Source organism: Pseudorca crassidens, chromosome 4 (genome assembly GCF_039906515.1).
Source record: "Pseudorca crassidens isolate mPseCra1 chromosome 4, mPseCra1.hap1, whole genome shotgun sequence".
Taxonomy (NCBI): Eukaryota; Metazoa; Chordata; class Mammalia; order Artiodactyla; family Delphinidae; genus Pseudorca; species Pseudorca crassidens.
The window spans coordinates 151625627-151648690 of NC_090299.1; the positions used below are offsets into that span (position 1 = coordinate 151625627).

Genomic DNA, 23064 nt, shown 5'->3' on the forward strand with positions numbered 1-23064 from the left:
ACAAAAACAGAACAAAACAGAGCTAAATTTATTTATTCTGAGATTGTGACCTAATTTTATGATATTAAAATGTCCTTTCTTTTATGAAATGAGAATAGTAGAGAGTTTACATTCCTTTTACATTTACATTACATTCATTTTAACATGCTGACTTGGCAAAATAGGTGACAAATCAGTATCAGGACCCCAGAGTTTTATGATTTTTAAAAGTCCCTGAAATCCAAAAGCCTGAGACCCACTGAAGTTAAGTAACCTGCCCAGGAGCACAAAGCAGTCTGTGGTCTGGACACCAAAGTCCAGGGTCGTAACCACCAGGTTAGATAAAGGAAATGCACTAAGTAAACTCAGACTTAAAGATACAAATGTATAACTACAGAGAAAAAACAGCCATCCCACAATAAATCAAGTGGGAACGAGGACTTTTAAAGTGAAATGATTTTACCATGCTGCCTCTCCCCACCACAGACACAGAGTTTCCTCTAACTGATGGAGATTTAAACCACACCAGAGAAAACGGAATCAAGATAGGAATTCTCACCCATTCCAACTTAGATGACGTTAGGTTTGGAGATTCATATTTGGGGATAAAGAACTTGTGGGTCGGGACTTCCCTGGTAGTGCAGTGGTTAAGAATCCGCCTGCCAATGCAGGGGACACGGGTTCGAGCCCTGGTCCGGGAAGATCCCACGTGCCGCGGAGCAGCTAAGCCCATGCGCCACAACTACTGAGCCTGCGCTCTAGAGACCGCAAACCACAACTACTGAGCCCACGAGCCACAACTACTGAAGCCTGTGTGCCTAGAGCCCGTGCTCCGCAACAAGAGAAGCCACAGTAGTGAGAAGCCCGCGCACCACGACGAAGAGTAGCCCCCGCTCGCCGCAACTAGAGAAAGCCTGTGTGCAGCAAGGAAGACCCAACGCAACCAAAATAAATTAAAAAAAAAAAAAAAGAACTTGTGGGTCTCTGCATACACTGCCTGCCTCTAAAGAAGTCTTGTGTTTTCCCAAATTGAAGGCGCAGGGCAACGCGTGATAACATCTGCCCCTAAAGCTAGCTTGCCCCTTGGTTTATTCCAGCTCTTACAAACGTAAGGGGAGCCGACACGAATGAAGACTAGAAAAAACTGAAATGCAGTCAAATTCTTCTTCACCTCAATTCTTGGCATTTCATGCTACTGTGTTTCAATTTCTTTAACTCATGAGTTTTCAAAATCCATCTCTAGTTGTTTGCAATTGTATAAATGTGATCAAGCAGTTTCTTAATACCATAACTAAATAATGTTACTTAGCCAAATATTTCCAACAATTTGACCAAGAATTTTCTAAAATATTTGAGTGTGCTTAAAAGAAAATGGAGTTTGCAAGGCTACATAATGTAGCTTACGGAAGAAATCAGAAAGGTATTGCCTTGAAGACTTCAAATAGTTACTTATATACAGAACAACTGGACAGATGTTAAAGTGTTAATAGACACCTACACGTTTTCACGTTTTCTATTTTATAAGATTTTAGTTACTTCAAAGCCTGGCCAGCTCTTTTCTTTTCCACTTGTGCCGCAAATGCAATTTATTACTGAAAACATCAAACAGAAAAAAAATACATTAAAATATAGAAAACAAATGGTTTTTATCTTTATAATTGAAAATAGTAAATACCTCCCAGCTTACATTTTATTTGTTGTTATCTCAAATGTTAGGGCCCATAGTTTTTAATCCAATCTTCCGGTACCAATTTCAGTTACAGGGGAAAAAAGTACACACTATACAGAAACAACATGCATTCTTCAGAATTTACCACACACAAAAAAAGAACGGTAGGTGGCTATGGGAGGAGTCGGGCGGGCACCTGGCTTTATAATTGAAATGCAAAGGCATTTATATATATACATGGAAAAAAAGTTTGTAGAGATATTTCTACCTTGAACTGCTTTTAATGAAATGCTGCACACACAGCTTAGGTCTCCCCATCTGCAGCTGTAATAGTGCCTCCGACCAGCCTCCTTCAACACACCCTGCCATCCCCTTCCCTCCCTTCCACCCCCTCACTCCTACCAAAAGTAACAACTGAAAGATTTGTTAAGTTCACAGAAAAGGAAAAGGAGGGAGACTCTACAAACTTGATTTGACCTAGACTGACTTCCTTAAACTACTATCACAATTTCTTTCCTACTGTGCTTCATTGTATCTCCTACACATTTTTTTCTTATACCAAATATTCCCATTCACTTACATTCAGGATCATGAAACCGTCACATCTGGTAAAATACACTGCATTTTTATGTGAATATCTACAAGATTCAGGTAGGAAAAAAGGTGAGTTAAATGTTATTATTTTAGCTCTTCTTGTCCATTTATTTATAAGCTTGTGTGTGTATGTAAGTTTCCTCTAATATATTGCTTCAGCCATGTCACTAATGGTCCAACATACGCAAAATATTTAGCTGAAAGGTACTGAGCTCTTCATTAAGATTAAATCAGGAAAAAGATTATTTTCAAAAATATCTTAATTTGGTGGCCCCTTGTCAGAGTCACAATAAAATTCCAAAAGCTGGGTTTGTTTGTTTTTTTACTTTTAATTTTGAAATAACTTTAGACTAAAAGAAGTTATTAAAAAAAAAATAGTTCAGAGATCCCACAGACTCTTCATCCAACCTACAATTAATTCATCATCCTGCAGTAAAACTATCTATTCAAATTCACCAGCTGTCCCACCGTTTATTTTCTGGTCCAGGTCCTAATCCAGAATCTCACAGCTCATTTGGTTATCATGCTTCCTTAGTCTCCTCCAATCTGCTCTTTCAGCACTTCATCCTTTCATAAGGTGAGCACTTCTGAGTACTAGCCATTTTGCAGAGTGTCCTAAAATTACGTTTGTCTAGTGTTTCCTGACACTTCAGTTGAAGGGTTTTTTAGTGAGAATACCACCTCAGATGCGCCCTTCTCAGTGCATCATGATGTTGATATGTCTTGTGACATAACTTTGATCATCTAGTTAAGTTGGTGTCTGCTAGTTTTCTTCACTTTAAAAGTACTGATTCCCCCCTTTGTAATTAATTACTTAATCTGCTGGGGGAGACACTCTGAGACTATGCAAATATTCTGATATCTGACATATACATTTCTCATCATACTCTCACGCACTAAGTCTGGCACCTACTGATTCTTGTTTGCAACAATTAACACTGTGAGGTTTGCCTACTGGTGATTTTCCATTTCCATCATATCTTCTACATTTTTTATTGGAATTCTACCATAACGAAGAGCTGTCTCTTCTCCCCTATTTATTTACTGGATAATTTACTTATATTGGCATGAGCTCATGGATATTTTTTCCCCTAGAGGCTGTAATCCGTCTTTATTTTGTTGTTCAAATTGTTCCACTGGGACTCCTTTGTAAATACACTCACTAGACTTCCTTCTGAATTGTAAAACGCCACTTCAGTTGGGGAAGATCAGGTAGTTTCTTTGAATGAGGGATGATCGATGGTAAGACTACCTTTACCACTTACATCATGAACAACAACAACAAAATCTATGGAAGAAAACTGTATATACTGACATATCCCCAGTGTGTTACACCCTCACAACTCTTGCTCATCCAAGACCTAATGATCTTTGGTCTTTATTTTACACATATTACTACGGAATTTTCTCATCATTGTCACTGTTTAAAACCACCTAACCTTGTGCCATCCCCAATCCCAAATAATTTTGGTATTTCAAGAACACAACCCAGGGCTTCCCTGGTGGCGCAGTGGTTGAGATGCAGGGGACACGGGTTCGTGCCCCGGTCCGGGAAGATCCCACATGCTGCGGAGCGGCTGGGCCCAAGAGCCACGGCCGCTGAGCCTGCGCGTCCGGAGCCTGTGCTCCGCAACGGGAGAGGCCACAACAGTGAGAGGCCCGCGTACGGCAAAAGAACACAGCCCAAACCACTCAGAGACAACAGTAGCTACATTCATTTTAGCCAAAAGGTAAGAAGCCATAATTATGCCGAGTGAAAAAAGCCAATCCAAAAGATCAAATAGCGTACGATTCCATTTACGTAACATTTTTGAAATAACAAAACTGTAGCAATGGAGAAGAGATTAGTCCTCCCCAGAGGCAGAGTTGGGGAGTAACTGTGTCTATAAAAAGGCAACAAGAGGAATTCTTGTGGTGATGGAATTCTTCTGCATCTAGACTTTATCAATGTCAATATCCTCATTGTGATATTACGCTACAGTTTTGCAAGATATTTGTAATGGAAAAAACTGGGTAAAAGGTTCACAGGATCTCTGCATTATTTCTTACAATTGCGTGTGAATCGACAATTATCTCAAACTAAAAAAAGTTTTTTAAAAAAGATAATGCGTTTCAACTCTAGCATGAATACTCAGAAGAGATAAGATCATCACCATCGTGCCCTAACCCTTCAGATCCACCGATTGCTAGCTGGCTTCTAGGAAAGTGACTTCCAGGCCTCCCTAGAATAACCAGCCAACAGCTAATTCTCCTTCAGGGTCTCTTCTTTTCCGATTAGCTTTTATGTTGGGAGGGACAAATACCACCAGCTGGAGAAGAACACAAAGTTGCCAAGGGCCAGTAACTGTTGGTTTGTCAACTGAACTACCAGCAGTTAACAGGGTCAACATGTAAAATCGGATTTCAATGCATTTAGCTCATATTCAATACTTGAGAAGTTCTAGATCACTTTCAATGTGTAGGAGGCGAGCAATGAGAACTGCGGGAAGAGGGTTTTAGTTCCAACAACAAAACAAGGTCCTTTTTCAAGTCACACCAACCCCTCCAAAACACTTTTTACTGCCTAATGGGGGTGAAGGCACAAAAATAAATGGCGATACCAAGAGAATCTAAAATGCACTAAACCTCCGGCTCTACAAAAACTAACCCGGCCACCACCGACCACCCCAACTGACTGAAGAAGAAAACACCTGAATACAGCAGGAAACATACTTCATAACAGTGCAGTAAGTCCTAGTTAGTTAGCAAGTGAGACCAGAGGCGTTCTTTTCCTGAAAAGATAAACATTCTAACAGTCAAAATAACGTGCCACACATGTGTACATGCACACACGTGTACACAGGATATATGTTTCCTGAAATCCACCGAATCCTGCTTAAACCATTGACTAAAACTTGAATTCAAATTAGTTGTCCTAATGCTAATGAGATTTCTGGTGAATCACAAATAGTTTGAAGCAAGCCTGTGTTCCTTTGTAGCCACCAGTCTTTGATTAGTAAAAGGAGGTAGCTATGCTTTCTGATTCCCCAGTTCTTTGCTATTTAGAGTGCTGTACCTCTGTTGTAGAGTACAGCTTGGTTCCCTAGATTGAAAAACTTTTTATACACTAGCTCTTTTACATAAAAGGCAGAGACAGTCATCCTAACAGATGTGGTTCTGATATTTTTCTGTACAAATTTCACATGTTGAAACACTGTTACGCTTTCATATAAATGTGTGCTCTATGCAATAAACTTTGCAGGTAAAGCAAACAAGAAAATAATAATAATGAGCCAATCAGCTTACTTTCCCCCCACGAAGGCTGACATTATAACCACTGAACATATTTTTACTGACTGTATATATTCCAGCTCTGACAAAGCTACAAAAGACCAATTACATGTACCACAAATTGCTTCTCCTTCCTCATTTCAACATTTAATTTATGTAAACAAAAAACGATGTAGGGGAATAAGGAACTGCCCTCACAGACTCGCTACAATCGTTACCTCGTGCCACCACAAGTCAACTGTGAGCTTCAATTCAGATGTTCCTGGACTCCTGCAAAGGATGGAATGCTGGAAATCCCATTATCATCACAGATTAAGAAATACTAATACACTTAGCATAATGATATGAGAAATTAGCTATTTCATATTAGATTCCAGAATGGACATGGAAAAGACATCAAAGTTTAAGGAAAAATAGTGTAAGTTGAAAAAATCTTGAAAATCAAGTAAATTATGGGGACTTCCCTGGTGGCACCGTGGTTAAGAATCTGCCTGCCAATGCAGGGGACATGGGACCGAGCCCCGGTCTGGGAAGATCCCACAGGCCGCGGAGCAACTAAGCCCATGTGCCACAACTACTGAGCCTGCGCTCTAGAGCCCGTGAGCCACAACTACTGAAGCCCGTGCTGCGCAACAAGAGAAGCCCGCGCAAGGCAAGGAAGAGCAGCCCCTGCTCGCCGCAACTACAGAAAGCGCATGCGCAGCAACAAAGACCCAACACAGCCAAATATAAATAAATAAATAAATTTATACAGAAAATTATGTTCAACAACTTGGACTTTTCTCCTATGAACTAAGAAATGGCCATCTCCGCCAACTGCCGTGACTAGGCTGCACTGGCGTAAACGTGTGCACGGCATGACACGATGAGCAGCTGACATGAACGTGCACACGTGCAGCCGGCCTGTCCAGCAGAGTGGATATCTCCGCTGTGTAGCTCGGGCTCTTGACCATCTCCACCCTGGAGGTCAGACCTCTGCTTTAACAGAACTCCAGTCTCCTCCCACTCTCCACAAATCGCAAGCTTCCACGGGACACGTAGCGTCACTTTCCATCCCCCACTCAACCCCTTGGCTCCAGGCGCACTGAACAAAGGTCCACACTTATTTCCTTACAACCACCTGTGCAGCTTCTATGACCTTGGGTTCGCCTGGAAAATCCTTCATAGCCTCCTGGTCCACTGGTGGGTGAATTTCTACTCCCCTAAGACTTAATACACACCCACCTAGGAAGTCCCCAGACTCAATACACACCCATCTAGGAAGTCCCCAACCTCAGCAGTGCTGGCCTAGGACAGCTGTCGCAGCACTAATGAATCACTTCTTACTTATGACATGATAGATTGGTGAGCTGCTTGAGGGACAAACGTCTCAATGAACCCCCAAGGCCTGGTAAGTAATACGTATTTCATTAAAATGTGATAACAAGAACTATTATTAGGCACTGCACTCAACAGTAAATGTACGTTCTTCCATTTCATCCACAAAACAACTTCAAGAAGCTATTACCCACATTTTACAGATGAGGAAACTGTTAACCAAAAATGGGGTGAGAAGGAACAGCCCATATAATACAGAACTATCACCAGCGGCCACATTTCCATAACTCTACACTAGTCTAGATCAAAGTTCTTTGAGGCAATTACAATTCCTTTTCACTACATATAAAACTTACAAAATATGTAACAAAGCTAAAAAAAAAAGTTTTCAAATGAGTCAAGAAGGCATAGTCTTTCTGTGTTTTGAAAAGGTTACTGTAACTTTATTTCAAATAGCTCATTTAGGTTGGAAGCATATGCCACTATTACTTTACATAATATGACTTTATAAGACTTGAATTTCAAACATCACCCAAGGCAGACCTTATTGTGTTCATTTAACTCCCCCCAAAATCCACCTGGATAAAGTTTTTTCAGGGCAACAGTAAATTTTTTAAAAAAAGAACAGACTTGTTTCAAGGTGGAGGGGGTAGGGGAGGGATGGATTGGGCATTTGGGGTTAGCAGATGCAAACCACAGAGAACGGACAAACAAGGTCCTCCTCTATAGCACAGGGAACTCTATTCAACATCCTATGATAAATCATAATGGAAAAGAATTTTTAAAAAAGAATTTATATATATGTTTAACTGAATCACTTTGCTGTACAGCAGAAGTTAACACAACATTGTAAATCAACTGTACTTCAATTAAAAGAAAAAAGAAGCATGGCGAGTCTTCATAAATAAGCTAAAATGACAGTGCTAGGAGGTTATAGCTGGTTTTGTTTTTATTTTACGTCCTTTTTCGAGAGGAAGAAAACCGCCACAAGTTGGCAACCAGGAAGTCCTCTTAATTTTTTTTTAATTTTTGTTTTTTTGGGTTTTTTTGAGTGTCTGTGAAAGCCCGGGGTGGGGTCTGGGAAGGACTGTGTTAAACACCAACCTCACGAAGCACTGCAGTTGGAGAGATTCATTTTGACCCTCAGCCAAGATACGCAAAGCTAATTATGGAACCGTTAATTACTAAATGTTTAAAAGGTTATTTGAAGGTGACTAAGTTTCCACCGATATTGCAAAAGAATGTTAATAATTTTTACCATAAATTCAAGTCCTCGCTTGTTCAGAGCCACATGCTAATACAGTTTGAAATTGGTTTTTCAGTCATAAATGTGTATTTTTTTAACCTCCAAACTCAAATATCATTGTTACGAAAGCTAAATGCGTGTGGCCAGTCATTACTATGCGAGCCATGCTTTTCAAAAGTGCACCCAGACCATTCAGTTGTGTTTTACGAACAAAAACTACTTAAGGAACAAATTATTTATTATTAGAGCCCCCAAATGAGCCAAAATATAATCAAACTGTAAGTTGTCAGATGAAAATACAAGACTGCTCATAAACTATGATAAAAAAGAGATGGAAAATTTATGTCATAGACACAATTCTTCCACTGGATTTGAAAGTTAAATATTCATCAGAGATACTCTTTTGTGCAGATTCTCATAACTTAAAGTTCTCTGGGCTAAAGGCACTTTTTCAGCCCTCTCATTATGACTCAAGACACATGCTACTGAGTGACTTTTGCAAAGAACTACGTCTTGCACTGTTAAGAGCTCTCCAATGACAAATTCATGATTTAGCAACTAAATCACAAGGTGTAATAGCCAAAAAAAAATTTCAGTAGTGAAGAACAAAGTAATATTACTAGGAAGGGATGAGGCAGCAGATTTTACACAAGCCATTTTAAAAAGTAACTTTTACAACTAGCTAAAAACACATCATAGTAAATCTTTGCAGTAGAAGAATATTCTGCAATAGATGTTTCACCTGAAAAACTAAAAACAGGCATTTATACACTCGACCTAAGCAATCTGAAAGGGTCTGAATCCAATAAGTTAACAATATGGTTTAGAAAAATCATTTTATTGTTTAAAGACTTGGGGGGAAAGCTGTTTGTAATTTATTTACATCTTTCACTTCACTTAATTGCTTAGGTGACCAAGCTTCCCATTTAAGTGATTAAAGACACAAACCCCAACAGTTTAATAAAGCAGTTACTTAAGAGTCCTGTTTTTCAACAGAGGTGCACTGAAAAGTATTAATAGAACATTTAGTGCTCCTTATTTTCAAGGAGGTTTGTTATTGAGAATACAGTGCCCCACTGACTAGAACTTAGCCACTTTCCAGACACACAATATGGGACACACATTGGATTAAAGATGGCTTTTCTTGTCCTCTCAGAATATCAGGTGAAATAGTGACAGCCCCTGAAATATGAATATGTGAGATTTAGCTAAAAATTCAAGTGACAATTTTGTTTCTCCTTGCCATTCCCCCTCTAGTGACGTGCCTAAATAAACGGGAAAATGGGTTTCCATTTTCCAGGTGGGCATGAAAAGCTTCCTAATTTCATAACACTCTTCAAAGTTCCTGTGTTTGCACTGAGGCTCTCCCCACCCCCCAGATTCTCTTGGAGCTAACCTCTTAGGTTACACGAGTGACAGCACGATTACTTCTAGGCAACTGAGTGACCTTGTACAAAACCACATCTTCACAGGGTTTGGGAGACAAACTGGGTTGGTAGGGTTAAAAAAAAGAAAAAATAAAAAAGGAAGAAAATGAATTTAACAAAGAATATTTATACATTTTCCTCTTTTAAGGCACCTTTCTCTTGCCTGCCGTAAGAATCGTACAAACTCCTTCACCATATCTATCCTGAGAAACAGAAGGAAGCATGACGGCAAAACTTCCCTAATTCGTATCGGTCTGTCTGTATCAAGTTTATTTCATAACTTGGCTTTTATATTACAAACTTCTAACCCTCGAGCACTCAAGAGAAAAGACAGGGCAGAAAAACTTCCGGCCCTTGCATTCACAAAGCACTCAACAGAAAAGGCACCTGCTACCAAAACATTTTTTTTTTAACTTTTGAGTAAATTTCAAACTTTCAGAAAAGTAATTATTTTTGACAAGCCAGGTGAAGGTGGAAAACATTCACATTTCCATCTACTTTCTCTTTAAAATAATAAATAAACACGTAGGTCCGCATTAGTAATAACCAAGGGAGCATCAGTGTTAATAGGGTGGGTACTTATGAATGTTCCAAATGTTTGGTAGGCTTCTCTAAGGTGACTTGCTCTGTGAAGGTTTGGTGGGGGAAATGTGCTGCTTTCAGACGGTCAGCGAAGCTTTCACGTTGCGGTGTCAGTAGCAACTGGCCCACTTCTGACTCGGGCCAAGCTCTGTGCTGGTCGGTTTTCACTCTGCTCTCCACAACCGGCGCGTCAACAGGGAAATTTAACAGCACATTTCTCTGGCACAGTCAGCACGCGGTCACAGTGGAGGTTCTGTCTCTTCCAGTTTTGTTGGGGGACACACACCCCTCCACCCACCTGATAGGTTTGGAGTCATTGCTATTCTAATCAACCAACCGGAGATTCCACTTCCCGGCTCTCTAACTTCCACTCAAGGCCTGACATCATTTTCCGACCTGCCTTGCTAGGTTCTAATATTCTCGGCATGTGTGATTTCACTTGGCACTTCAAACACTGAAAGGGATCGAAACATTTCACTGAAATGGGCTCCTCCATCACACTGTGACTGAGAACGTGCGTTTTCAGCTGCAGAAGACTGACTGACAACTTAAAACCGACAGGAGATGCAGAAGGCACATGAGAAGCAGTGCAACAAGAGCAAAAAGCAGGACCTTCCTCGTTTTCAATAAAGTAATCCTTTGGATTAGGAACTTTCTGGAGACACTGTGAAATGAATTTGCCTTGCAAGATTACCACCCATATTCCACAGTCTGGTAAACGAGTGCAATCTACCTACGATCCCCAGATGTGCCGGCTCCATCAGAAAATAAATGAAAAACCAAAAACCGCACCAGGTGCCATTCCTGGGCCTTGTCCAAAGGCAGCCAGTGGAAGCGTCTATTTTATTCTCTTTGCCCCGCATTAAATAATGACAATCAACAGCAGAGGAGGAGAGCCTTTGGCTCTGAACAGATGGCATCCAATACCTAACAAGCGAAGCAACTCTTTCAAGCATTAGATCCTAAATGTCTGATGGTCCCAAGGATCAGGAGGGCTTATTTGTCTTAAGACGGTTGGCAGCAGGATCCCCTGTAGTCACCATCCCGACGCTTAGGAGCATGCGTCATTATCCAGTCAGCAGCTAAAAGCAAAAAAAATCAAACCACCACATTTTTATAAAATTTCCCCCTCTCTAGTCCAACTTGAGACGACCAGATCCACCACCATCAGCAATTCCTCTACTTAAAGCCAGAGAAAAATAAGCCTGAAGGTAAACGAACGTATGAAGGTTAACAAACTTATCTAATTTTGACAAGGTTGTGCAACACCAAAAGAATCCGCAGGGTACCCTTCCCGGGGCTGTATCTGAATATGCCTGCTCTGCAGTTCTGTCTGCAGTTGAAACTAAAAGCACTAACCTAGCTATTCAACTTCCCCCCCACCAACCCCTTCCTTGCAAAGCGGCATCACTTTTCCAAATAAAAAAAAAGGAAAAGAAAAATAGTAAACACACAAACATGTCAACCTTTTACTTTAGAAGACCAGCACGGGTTCGCGTTCCGCAGAGCCCTGCAAGTTTCCTCCTACACCTCTGCAAACGCCGAAGAACTCTGAAGGTACCAGGGGCCACAAGCCGGGGGAGGCAGGGCGCCTGCGGCCGGGGTGGGGGTGGGGGGCAGGAGGGGCCGGCCGAGGGGAGGTGACTGCCCCCCGCCCCGAAAGGCTCCCGGGCCCCGCGCTAGGCTGGGCAGAGGGGACGCTCGGGAGAGACCTCCCTGCCCCGCGGGGCAATCGCAGGAGCAGATCGGTACGGGGAGAGCAGCGAAAAGGAGGAGAAGATCCAGGAGGGGGAAATAACGCCAGGACGGCCAGGGGAGACGCGGAGACGCGAAGCCCCTGGAAGCTGGGGACCTGACGCGAGGCGCGGGCGCGCGGGGCGAACGACGTGGGCAGGGAGCGCGCAGCCGACGCGGGGCTCACCTGGGGGGTCCTCTCGGCCGGGTTCTTCATCACCGCCTGGCGGAAGCTGTTATCCACGTAGGACGCCATCTCCCCCCGCAGCCCGGGCCGGGGCCGCTCCGCGCCCTCGGCCGCCGCCTCCCGGCCCAGCGCCGCCGCCGCCGCCGCCTCCGCCCTGCGCGCTCCGCCCGCCTCGGGCCAACCAGCCAAACCGCGGCGGCGGCGGGGCGGGGGGCGCGCGAGGCCCGAGGGTCCCCGCGGCGCCCGGCTGCCGGGAGCTCCCGCTTCCTCCGCCTCCCCCGCGCCGCGCGGCCGGGAAGGCTCCCCACGGGCCCGGGCTCGACACGCCTCCCCGGCTCCTCTCGGGGACGGCGGCGGCTCCTCCCGCCCCCCGCCGGCCTGAGTTATTTTTAGGGAGTTCGAGCGGCGGGGAGGGGTTGGCTGGGGCGCACGGGCCTCGCGCTCCTCCGCGCGCAGGGCCGCCCCCTCCTCTCGGGGGCTCCGGGAAGCACTCGGGGGCGCCGCGGCCGCCGTCCGATGACCGGCTCAGGTCAGGGCACTGCGAAGCCGGGTCGCCTCGGCCGCCGTCCCCGCCGCCGCGCCGCGGTCCGTCTACTGCGCTTGGCCGAGCCCCCCGACGGCTGCTGCATCCCCTCGGGCCGCCCCGCCGCCGCCGTGCGCTCCGCCGCCGCCCCCCATCTGCACGCGCGGAACGGCCAGAGCGCCCCCGGCTGCGCGCTCGGCCCGCTGGCTCTCGGCAACTTTGTTCCCGGGCTGCGGGCGCGGAGGGAAGGGGCCGCGGGCACCGGGTCCGGACTCCTGGCGGCGGGCGTCGCGCACAGCCCCCCGGAGAGTGTTTGGGAAGCGGCGACTCCCCTCCTCTTCCCCGCCTCTTCCTCCTCCTGCGCCCCCGCGCCGCCCCGCCGCGCTCAGGGAGGAAGCGGCCTCCGGGGCCGGGCGCTTTGTGCTGCAACCATGGTGAAGAGCGAGTGACGGGCCGGCGGCCACTGGAAGCGCGCCGCGTCGGCGGGGGCGGGGCTTCCCGGCGCCGGGTCCCGCCCCCGCGCCGCCCGCCCGCCAGCCGGCCGCGCCCTCGCTCCGGAGCTTCACCTTCGGCGGCCCAGGTGAGCCGCGCGCCGGGCGCCCCGGGGTCGCCGCGCCCGGGCCGGGCTGGAGGGGGCCCCGCACCACCTGGCCCCGGGGAGGCGGCGCGCCCTGGCTGCCGGGCGGAGGGCGCAGCTTCCCCTCTGGCGGCTCACGCCGCGCCGCCGGCCCACACCCCACGCGCGTCCCGGGGGACCTGCAGCGTCGCGTCGCGTCGCCCCTCGAGACTGCCCCTGGCGCCACGTCTCGGCCGCCGGGGCGGCACGTCGACCCGGAACAGAAGCCCGGCCCGCAGCTTGGGCCGTCCTGGGCAGTCGTTTTGAACCCAGGGGTTGGCTCCGAGTCGCTCCAGAGGCGATCAGTCCTCTAGGGATTTATTTGGCTTATCCGTAACTTTCTGCAGGGACAGCGTTCCTCTCCTGCCTTCCATGCTCACCAGGGCACCTTCAGACACTTAAATGACCAAGAAAGGAGGGAGATGGAAACGTGCCAGTTCAACCCTAGACCAAACACCACCCCCAGACGGGCGAACACTCCAGATTTAAAGGTGAGACCCGGACAGCAAGTTCTGTGACATAAGCAGAAACACTGGCAGATGTGGCTTGGCACGAGCCGGGTAAACGTCCAGACCCCGGATCCGACCCGGAGTCACTTGGTGCAGAGGCACTAGGACAGAGCCCTTTAAGATGTCACCAGTCCTGCTGTGTCCTCCCCCCTCACACGCCCACCCGCGAGCCAGGTCGAGGTGTGTAAGGCCAGCCAAGCAGCGGGAACAGCTCTGGAGTCCTGGTCCTAGAGCTTGATTTTTTTTTTTTTTTTGGGGGGGGTGGTGGGTACGCGGGCCTCTCACTGCTATGGCCTCTCCCGTCGCGGAGCACAGGCTCCGGACGCGCAGGCTCAGCGGCCATGGCTCACGGGCCCAGCCGCTCCGCGGCATGTGGGATCTTCCCGGACCGGGGCACGAACCCGTGTCCCCTGCATCGGCAGGCGGACCCTCAACCACTGTGCCACCAGGGAAGCCCCTAGAGCTTGATTTTCATCTGGCTCCCCTTCCCCACCCGCATCAAGTTCGTGCTTTGCTGTCTCTATGGAGGCCGCACTCAGAGGAGGATTGCTACTTTGAGAACCTACCACGCTGAACACTTTTCAACTTTTCAAACATAACTTTTTCGACATCGAGTTTATTGTAAACACTTGGAATAGGTTATGAAACGAACGTTTTAGGGTCCCGAAGTCACCTGTGTGGCATTAAACAGATGGTGTGGCTTCCAAGAGACGGGACCGTCCTGGCCGAACCTCCTGAAACAATCTTACAAATTATCTCTCTAGACCCTTGATGTTACCCTGTGTTCCAACTGCTTCCCCATATTTCTCTCGAAGCCCTTAGTTGAAACCCAGCATCCAATTCTTTATGACCTAGACCACCACCACCTTGAATAAGTGTCATTACAGCTCTGTGAAGAGAGAGGAGAAGAAAAGTCAGATCCAATGAAGTGAAAAAACGTACCTGACATCTCCATCTGGTGCCCGGTAGACATCTCAGAATTCACCTGCGCAAACCAGGCTCCAGATCTCCTGCCCCAGACATGCCCCAGCCACAGACTTCCACATTCCTGCTAATGGCATCTACCTCTGTCACCCCTTGCCCAGGTGAAGAGCCTTGGCTTCTTTCTTGACTCTTTCCTTTCTCTTACCAACCCCCCCACCCCGGGTTTCAGTAAACCTGTCAGCTCAACCTTCAGAGTGCCATATCTGGAATCTAACCTCTACCCACCACCTCAACGGCCATGACCTTGGTCCACACCAGCATCAGTTTTTGCCTGAGCTTTGCAGTAACCACTTACCTGGCCTCCCTCTTTCTGCCCTTGCCTCCAGCACCAGGGAGTCGGGGTGAGTCTTTTCACTCCAGCTCATGTCATTCCTCTGCTAAAAACAACAACAAAGGGCTTCCCTCGTGGCGCAGTGGTTGGGAGTCTGCCTGCCGATGCAGGGGACACGGGTTCGTGCCCCGGTCCGGGAAGATCCCACATGCCGCGGAGTGGCTGGGCCCGTGAGCCATGGCCACTGAACCTGCGCGTCCAGAGCCTGTGCTCCACAATGGAAGAGGCCACAACAGTGAGAGGCCCACGTACCAACAAAACAAAACAAAACAAAAAACAACAACAACAAAAAGTCCATTAGCTCCCCACCACTTTTTTTTTTTTCAAGGTCCTTATTTATCATGGCCTAAATGACCTATACAGCTGGTTCTCTTTCCCTCCCCACCCCCGCCCCTTTATCTCTCTGACCTCATCTCCTACTATTCTACCCCCTGCTCATTTCCCAGCCACACTGGCCTTCGTGCTGCTTCTAGAACACAGGAAGCAAGCCACAGTCTCATGGCCTTTCCTTCTGCTGTTCCGCTGCCACCTGAATTAGTGACCCACTCCCCTAGGCCACCAGAAAACCAAACCAAACCAAACCTCGAATGGTGTTCCCTCGCCTCCTTCATGTCTTTATTCAAGTGTCACGTTCCCTGTATCTCCACATGCCCTGGTTCTCTCCCTTGCTTTGCTTACCACCATCTGACATACGACGGATTTTACTTACTTGATTTATTTATTGTGTCCCCCCACCATAACGTAAGCTTCCGACGTCAGTGATTTTTTTGTTCCTTTTGTTCACTGCTGCACCCCCCAACGTGATGTAAATGAATGAATAACTATAGTGCTACCTTGTATGTGTATGGAACTGATACGTACATTATCTCTGTTGGGGAAGGGGAGGCTAGGAGAGAAACGTAACCTCTCTGAGCCTGTTTTCTCTTCTTTTAAAAGCAGATGAAGATGGCCTACCCTGAAGATTTTCGAGGATCCAGGAGAATCCACGCCAAGTGACCGTGACTTGTAAAACGCTTGAACCACGGTGTGTGCTCAACAAATGGTGGTTATTTTTAAGATCGTCCTCATCATCCCAACCCTCTGAGGTTAGTGGAACGGTTATTATCATTCCTGTTTACAGATGAGGTAACTAAGACTAAAATAGGTTATGTGACTTGCCCTAGTTCCAGGCCTGCCTGGAAGTTTGGAAGGGCCCAGGGCAAGCTAATGTAGACCCCATCGTAAATGCCTAAAGCTATAAATTAACTGGAACACCGTGTGGCAGTGACTACTGGCTTCCGGCCTGAAACGCACACCCCATTTTCTTCCCATCTCTGCTCCATCATGTATTACAACAAGGCTCATACACGCGAGGACACCCTAGCCTGCGCACCATACCCCTCACAAAAGCTACCCCCTGGCGATTCCTCCAGCCTTGGACAGTCAGGCCTGGAAGTGGCAGGGCAGTAAGTTCCAGGGCCTAAGGTGTTCAGAAAGCATGGAATTCCTTGTCCCATGGGGAGGGTGAAGCCGGAGCAGGGCCCCTCAAAGCCTAGGCAGTGGGCAAGAACTCAACTCACCCAGGCCGCACAGCCAGAAAGCTGTGACTTACAGATGCAAACCCAGCTCTTTTTGTTCTGAGTGCTCTGCTGTGATACTGAATTGCCCCAGTGACCTCAGGTGAGGCCTAATATTATGTCTTGTCCACCAACAAAATGACTAACTCGCTGTCAACCTCTAAGCTATCATTTAATTTCAGTTAAAGTTAATTTTCCCGCTACTTATAATTACTTATGTAAGTACGTTAATAATGCCATTCGGCATCTAGGACACCTGGTACTTGGCATGCATTGCTTTGTTTTATATATTTTATATAATATATTTTATATAATAAAATATATAGGCTAGGTGTTTACAGTCATCTTTTAAAGTGAGTAGATTTTTTTTTAATTTGTTATTTTTTTATTAACATTTGAGCACCAACAGTATGCTGTGTATACCATGGGTGACAGAATTAGACACAGACCTGCCAGTTTGCCAGTTAGCGTAAACCAAACTGCTCCGGTAACCATAAAGTAAGCCATTTATTATGCTGCTTCATAAAGGCACGTATAAAGATGATAGCTTCTTTGTTCTGTTTCTACAACCATCATATTATCTAGAAAGTCCTTAGGGGATAGAGAGACAGAACACTGTGTTTTAAGTCTAGAAATGCATTTCAAGTTCTGGCCTTAATACCATTCGACTTGTAACTTCAAAAAGCCTTGATGATTCCAACAGTAAAACCTAATATTAATACATCTCTAAATATATTATATAGGTTAGGTGTTTACAGTTATCTTTTAAAGTGAGCAGATTTTTTTTTTAATTCCTATGGGTCCAGCTACAACATAACAGTAATACTGATACATCTACATCTATCTATCTATAGGCATTTTGTTCAAAAAAACGCCTTGAGCGTTCACTGTTCCGTCAATAAATATTGATATGTATTGCATGCTGTCTACTAGGTACTGATCTCTATGCTTGGAGTACCAATGGTGGATAAGACAAGCGTGCTCCGTTTCCTGGCCTTGTGGGAGCTGACTCTGTGTGGCAGGGATTTGCCTCATTTACTCACCTCATCTAGGAGAATGGCCAGGGCACTAGGATCTCTTGACTGAGAACAATCTGCCCTGTTCTAAGACAAGAGATCCCTCTCGTTACCATCTTGTCCAGCTGTTACAACTGTCTGAAAGCAAGGTTTAGAGCTGAGAGGGGTGGAGTTCTAGTAAAGGTGTTCCTCCCATGAATCGGGCTCCTCCCAGACAATTTTTATTCACATTGTTTTGCAGTTACTTGAATCTCAGGAGAGTGGAGGGCTATAGTTTAGACACTGTATCGCTTTCAACAGAGCACACTCCACTAGGAAATATTGTATCTACCTGCAAATAGCATTCCAGAGTCCCTGGTAGAGGATACAGTTACAGAGCCCAGGGAGAGACAGTGAATACATAGCAGAGAGCTCATGAAACAAGTTAGATGAAGTGTATCGAATACACAATTAGACTCAGACTCTTAGGTTTGATTTTATAGGAATCCTAATAAATTCAGAGCTGAGGATGTTGTCACATGAGTAAGAACGATGCTAAATCTCGATGTGTAGGTATTTTGGACTTGATTCTAAAAGAAGAAACCATTTTTTCCTAATCTATCAATATTATGACCTTGGTTCTGCCTTGGCCACAAAATTAAATAAAAATATAAGTCAGAAATATATATTTGAGCTAACAAATAAAACTGTTTTATCCGGTTACACGATTGCATCCTGCACCCTGACAGAACCACTTTCTTCTGCTGATGTGTTTGCATTTGAACTATTGGACCAGTGGGAAAGCACAGCCTTCTTTAGTTCCTGATTGTGAGAAAGCTGATGCGACATTTCTTAAAGGAAATGCGTTGTTAAACTTTTGATCCGCTGTCAATTCCTTCTGTTGTTGCCTAGTGTTTGGCATTTATTTTTATGAATCGCCCTGTGGAACTGTAGTGCAAAATCAGTCTGCCAATTTTAAGGAGACCTCTAAAAGGGTTTAGGTAAAGTATGCAGATTCAGGGTTTTTTTGTTTGTTTTGTTTGTTTTTTTTAAGCCTGAAAATAGGTAAAATTAAGGACTTCAGTTCAAAACCTAACGATGTAATTGCCACTACACAGTCAATGGGTGTTTAATGCATAGATTTTAAAAGCCCATGCTGGATATCATGAATGCTTAAATTAATTATGCAGAGAGAAAAAAAAAACCCTTCCATTTCAAACATGCACAATGGAACATTGTATAAAATTGTATCTGGGTTTCTCCAGTTATGTTAAGGTGGTTGCATACAACTGAAATTACATCCACAAGCGCACTGGTATGCAGTGCAGAATTTGTAAATGTGTTCCAATGAAGAAAAGCAGCTACAATTATCACCAGCTCTGGTCTCCAAGTGGTATTCAAGGGGAAAGCAAGTGTGCTATAATACAGCTGTCTGCTGTAAGAGCTACAAAATCAGACAAGGTCTGTGAGGGGGGGGAAAAAAAAGCAGTATTCTTGACCAGCTGTGATTTTTTTAAACACCAATACTAGCAATCATTCTGAAGTCATGATTATTTAATATTTGTTAAACCCAAGACTAGTGCTAGACACCATATGTACGTAAACAAAGACCGAGAGAGTCTGTGTGTTGAGCTTGCAAATCTAAATTAGGCAAAGGAAGTGAAGGGCAAACAAGGGCGTGGGAAACATGCACTAAGGGCCCGTTTGGAAAAGGAGGCTATTTTGTTGCATTGTATGTTAGTTTTAACTATCAGAAGGTGCGTTATTTCGCAGCACAAAAATTTAAAGGAGGGAAGTCCGGAGTGGGGAGCGGGGAGCACATTGCCTTTATGGGGGTTGAAGGAGGAAACCTTCAATATAAAGATATATCAAGTTAGAGACCTGAAAGAGGAAAGCACCAGTAAATGGCAAAAAACAAGACAAAGCTAAAAGCAAAAAAACTCTGACCATTGGCTGGGATCTGATACAAGAAGCAGTAAAGACAATAGGTGAGCTATAGCTCAGAAGAGAACCTTCCGAGCCCTGGAGAGGCACATCACGACGGCCCTGCCCATCCTCAGTGTTCTTATATGAGCATTTTACTTATCACATAAGTATGACCAGTGATAAGTGCTGGTAAGACATTTAAGACTGAGTTTGCTTCCGTCTCATGCTTACCTCACCTACGAGGAATGAGCCTGTGGCATCATAGCTGTCTGTAAGAATCCAAAGGTAATTAAGTCAGGGTAAAGACCGAGTAAACTCACAGTACTCCACCCACACCTGGTTGGGTGCGTCAGGGACGGGGCTGTTGACACAGAAGATAGCATAGAAGTGATTGGACTAACAGAACTTTATCACGTTGCTGCAGGGGGAAAAATGTCATCTTTTTCCCAGTGGAGTCAATAAAATGCAGCTTTATAAGGGCAGAGCGGAATATATGATATAGTGGGAAAACCTTAGAATCTACTATCACACAGCCTTGAATTTGAAAGCCTTTTCTGATAGACATGAGCTCTGTGACCTTGAGGAAAGAGCTTAACCTCTCTGAACGTTAGTTTCTACCTTTGTAAAATATAGTTTAAAAATATCTTTCTTGCTAGATTACTAAGACAATGACTCAAAACAGGATTTATAAAAGTAAATATTCAGGAATTCCCTGGTGGCCCAGTGGTTAGGACTCTGCACTCTCACTGCCGAGGGCCTGGGTTCAATCCCTGGTCGGGGAACTGAGACCCCACGTGCAAGCTGTGCGGTCCAGCCAAAAAACCATTTTTTTTTAATTTAAAAAGTAAATACTCTTTCTCATCTCTCCCTTCCCCTTAAAGGAATAGCTTTAGTCAAAGAATATTTATATGGCCCTTCAAATTTCTAGGAAAGAAAGATTTTAGGTTAAAAATATATTGACCTAATTGACTTTACATACAGAATTTTGAACTTAGAGATAGTTCTTTTATTTAGTCTATTTTAGTAAATAAACTTTAATTACTTATAGCAGGTAGCCCAGAGCCTCAAAGGTAGATAATGTTTTACCTGGGGCAGTGGTTCCTAGCTGGGGATGATCAGTAGTTTCACAAGGCTAAGAGTGCTGGCAGAGCTAGGCAGGGCTGCTGCCTCCAGAAAGAAAGCCTTCCGCGCTCCACAGAGCGGAATAGGAGCTGCTTCTCAGATGCATCAAACCCAAGTCTGATGGCATCTCTGCTTTTATCAAATAAATGAAAAACCAGAATTGACTCTTACAAATATTGAATCTATTGCCAGGTTTATGTCCATCTCAAAAAGCAAGGGATGACTGCCATCTACTAATCTGTGTGTTATTGTCCCATTTTTTTATTGTCCCGTTGTTGTGTCAGAATTATTGATTCCAAATATGAACATGTGAAAATCTGCACCTAGCACTCCAACGACTAAATCTAAAAAATATGTGTAAAAAATTAAATGAACCAGAGATCCCATTTAATTACAGACTAAAATTCACAGTGGTATTTTTTTAATGTATTTTATTGAAGTGTAGTTGATTTACAATGTGTTTATTTCTGCTGTACAGCAAAGTGATTCAGTTATACATATACATATTCTTTTCCACTATGGTTTATCACAGGATATTGAATATAGTTCCCTGTGCTATACAGTAGGACCTTGTTGTTTATCCATTCTATATATAATAGTTTACATCTGCTAATCCCAAACTCCAAGTCCCCCACCCCCTCCCCCTTGGCAACCACAAGTCTGTTCTCTACGTCTGAGTCTGTTTTATAGATACGTTCATTTGTGCCTTATTTTAGATTCCACGTATAAGTGATACCATATGGTATTTGTCTTTGTTTGACTTACTTCACTTAGTATGATAATCTCAGGTATCCATGTTGCTGCAAATGGCATTATTTCATTCTTTTTGTGGCTGAGTAATATCCCATTGTATATATGTACCACATCTTCTTTATGCATTCATCTGTTGATGGGCATTTAGTTTGCTTCCATGTCTTGGCTATTGTGAATAGTTCTGCTATAAGTATTGGGGTGCATGTTTCTTTTTGAATTATAGTTTTCTCCTGATATATTCCCAGGAGTAGGATTGCAGTATCATATGGTAGCTCTATTATTAGTTTTTTTAATATATAAATTTATTTATTTTCGGCTGTGTTGGGTCTTCCTTGCTGCGCGCAGGCTTTCTCTAGTTGCAGCGAGCGGGGGCTACTCTTCATTGCGGTGCATGGGCTTTTCATTGCAGTGTCTTCTCTTGTTGCGGAGCACAGGCTCTAGGTGCGTGGGCTTCAGTAGTTGCGGCATGCGGGCTCAGTAGTTGTGGCTCGTGGGCTCTAGAGCACAGGCTCTGTAGTTGTGGTGCATGGGCTTAGTCGCTCCGCAGCACGTGGGATCTTCCCGGACCAGGGCTCAAACCCGTGTCCCCTGCATTGGCAGGCGGATTCTTAACCACTGCGCCACCAGGGAAACCCCTATTATTATTTTTTTAAGGAACCTCCATACTGTTTTCCATAGTGACTCCACCAATTTACATTCCCAAGTGGTATGTTTGTGACAGTTGCAATTCGCATATTTTTAACAAATTTTCAGATCAAATCAATCTGTGCCTTACCTGGCCCATCATGGGCCAAAGAACGATGCTCCAGGAGCTCTCCATGGTCTCTGCCCAAGGTTAGCGGCAGGGTTACAAGCTGGTTACCGAGTAGAATCTGTGCAAACTTAACTTGAAGCATTTCTTCCACCCATTTATCTTTATAGTGATTTTAAACACACACACACACACACACACACACACACACATCAACATCTATGGCAATTTGTGAACACAAAAGCACTGCAGAATTTTCAGAACAGATGCTAGCAGCAGCACTGACCCTGGGTCCTAGGCCAATTGGTTTTCTCCCGACTATAATACTACAAGAGATCTCAGCAGAGCACCTGTTTAGCTCTTTGTGTGATGAAAGCATCTGCGGTCTACGCTACTATGTCAGATGCAAATTTCTCTGTGAGTCTCTTTCCTGGGACCTGTCAATATTAGAGTGCATTCCTTTTGCTGGCCAAGATATTCCTTTGACCTTTCTTTAAACACAATGAAATGGGAATTGGAGAAAATAAAAACTTTCTGAAAGGGTTTCAATTCTTCCTCCCCACCCCTACCCCTGGTCAAACAAAGTGCCAAACAATGTCCAGACCATCCCGTTGTCACTACACGATTTCTGTCCTTGCCGAGAAGTGGGATTCTTTTGAAGGATTCTGGGTCCAGGGTTGGGCCAACTCATGCAAAGCTGGAGACAGACTAAACCGGGTCAGTGACCTCTGTGAACGAGGCTAGGCAACCACTGGTGGTAGGGAGGGATAGGAAGCAGGGTATGAGTGCCGACCACCTTCCTCGTCTTCTTTCAGAAAGAAATTGCGAGTCCATGGCGATATCCAGTCACAACTCTCATGCTTAATTTGGGAAATGTTGGAAACACGAATCAAAAGGCACTAGCAGCCCTGGTTTCTAAACAAAGAGCTTTTCAGCAGGGAATTTCAGATGCTATATATTCTTTCTCATATGCAGTTCACCCTCTGGAGGGGG

The 23064-nt window shown here is 45.0% G+C and overlaps 2 protein-coding genes across 20 annotated transcripts in view; one reads left to right on the forward strand and one right to left on the reverse strand.

Annotated features, from left to right (window-relative positions):
* The window catches only part of RAPGEF2 (Rap guanine nucleotide exchange factor 2), a 244694-nt gene extending 232544 nt beyond the window's left edge, over window positions 1-12150 (reverse strand). For 5 of the 6 annotated variants that reach the window (XM_067737037.1, XM_067737036.1, XM_067737035.1 and 2 more), the window contains exon 1: window positions 12006-12150. In XM_067737037.1, the coding sequence (XP_067593138.1) occupies window positions 12006-12074 (69 nt within the window). In that variant the 5' untranslated portion in view covers window positions 12075-12150. Of the gene's footprint in view, window positions 1-11550; window positions 11608-12005 lie in introns of those variants that run through there. The other variant, XM_067737038.1, reaches the window with a different exon arrangement.
* Window positions 12151-13020: 870 nt separating this feature from the next.
* The window catches only part of SPMIP2 (sperm microtubule inner protein 2), a 159395-nt gene continuing 149351 nt past the window's right edge, over window positions 13021-23064 (forward strand). For all 14 annotated transcript variants that reach the window (XR_010943216.1, XR_010943218.1, XR_010943226.1 and 11 more), the window contains exons 1-3: window positions 13021-13108; window positions 13492-13635; window positions 15908-16053. The gene's annotated coding sequence lies outside the window, so the exon portion shown is untranslated. The remainder of the gene's footprint in view (window positions 13109-13491; window positions 13636-15907; window positions 16054-23064) is intronic.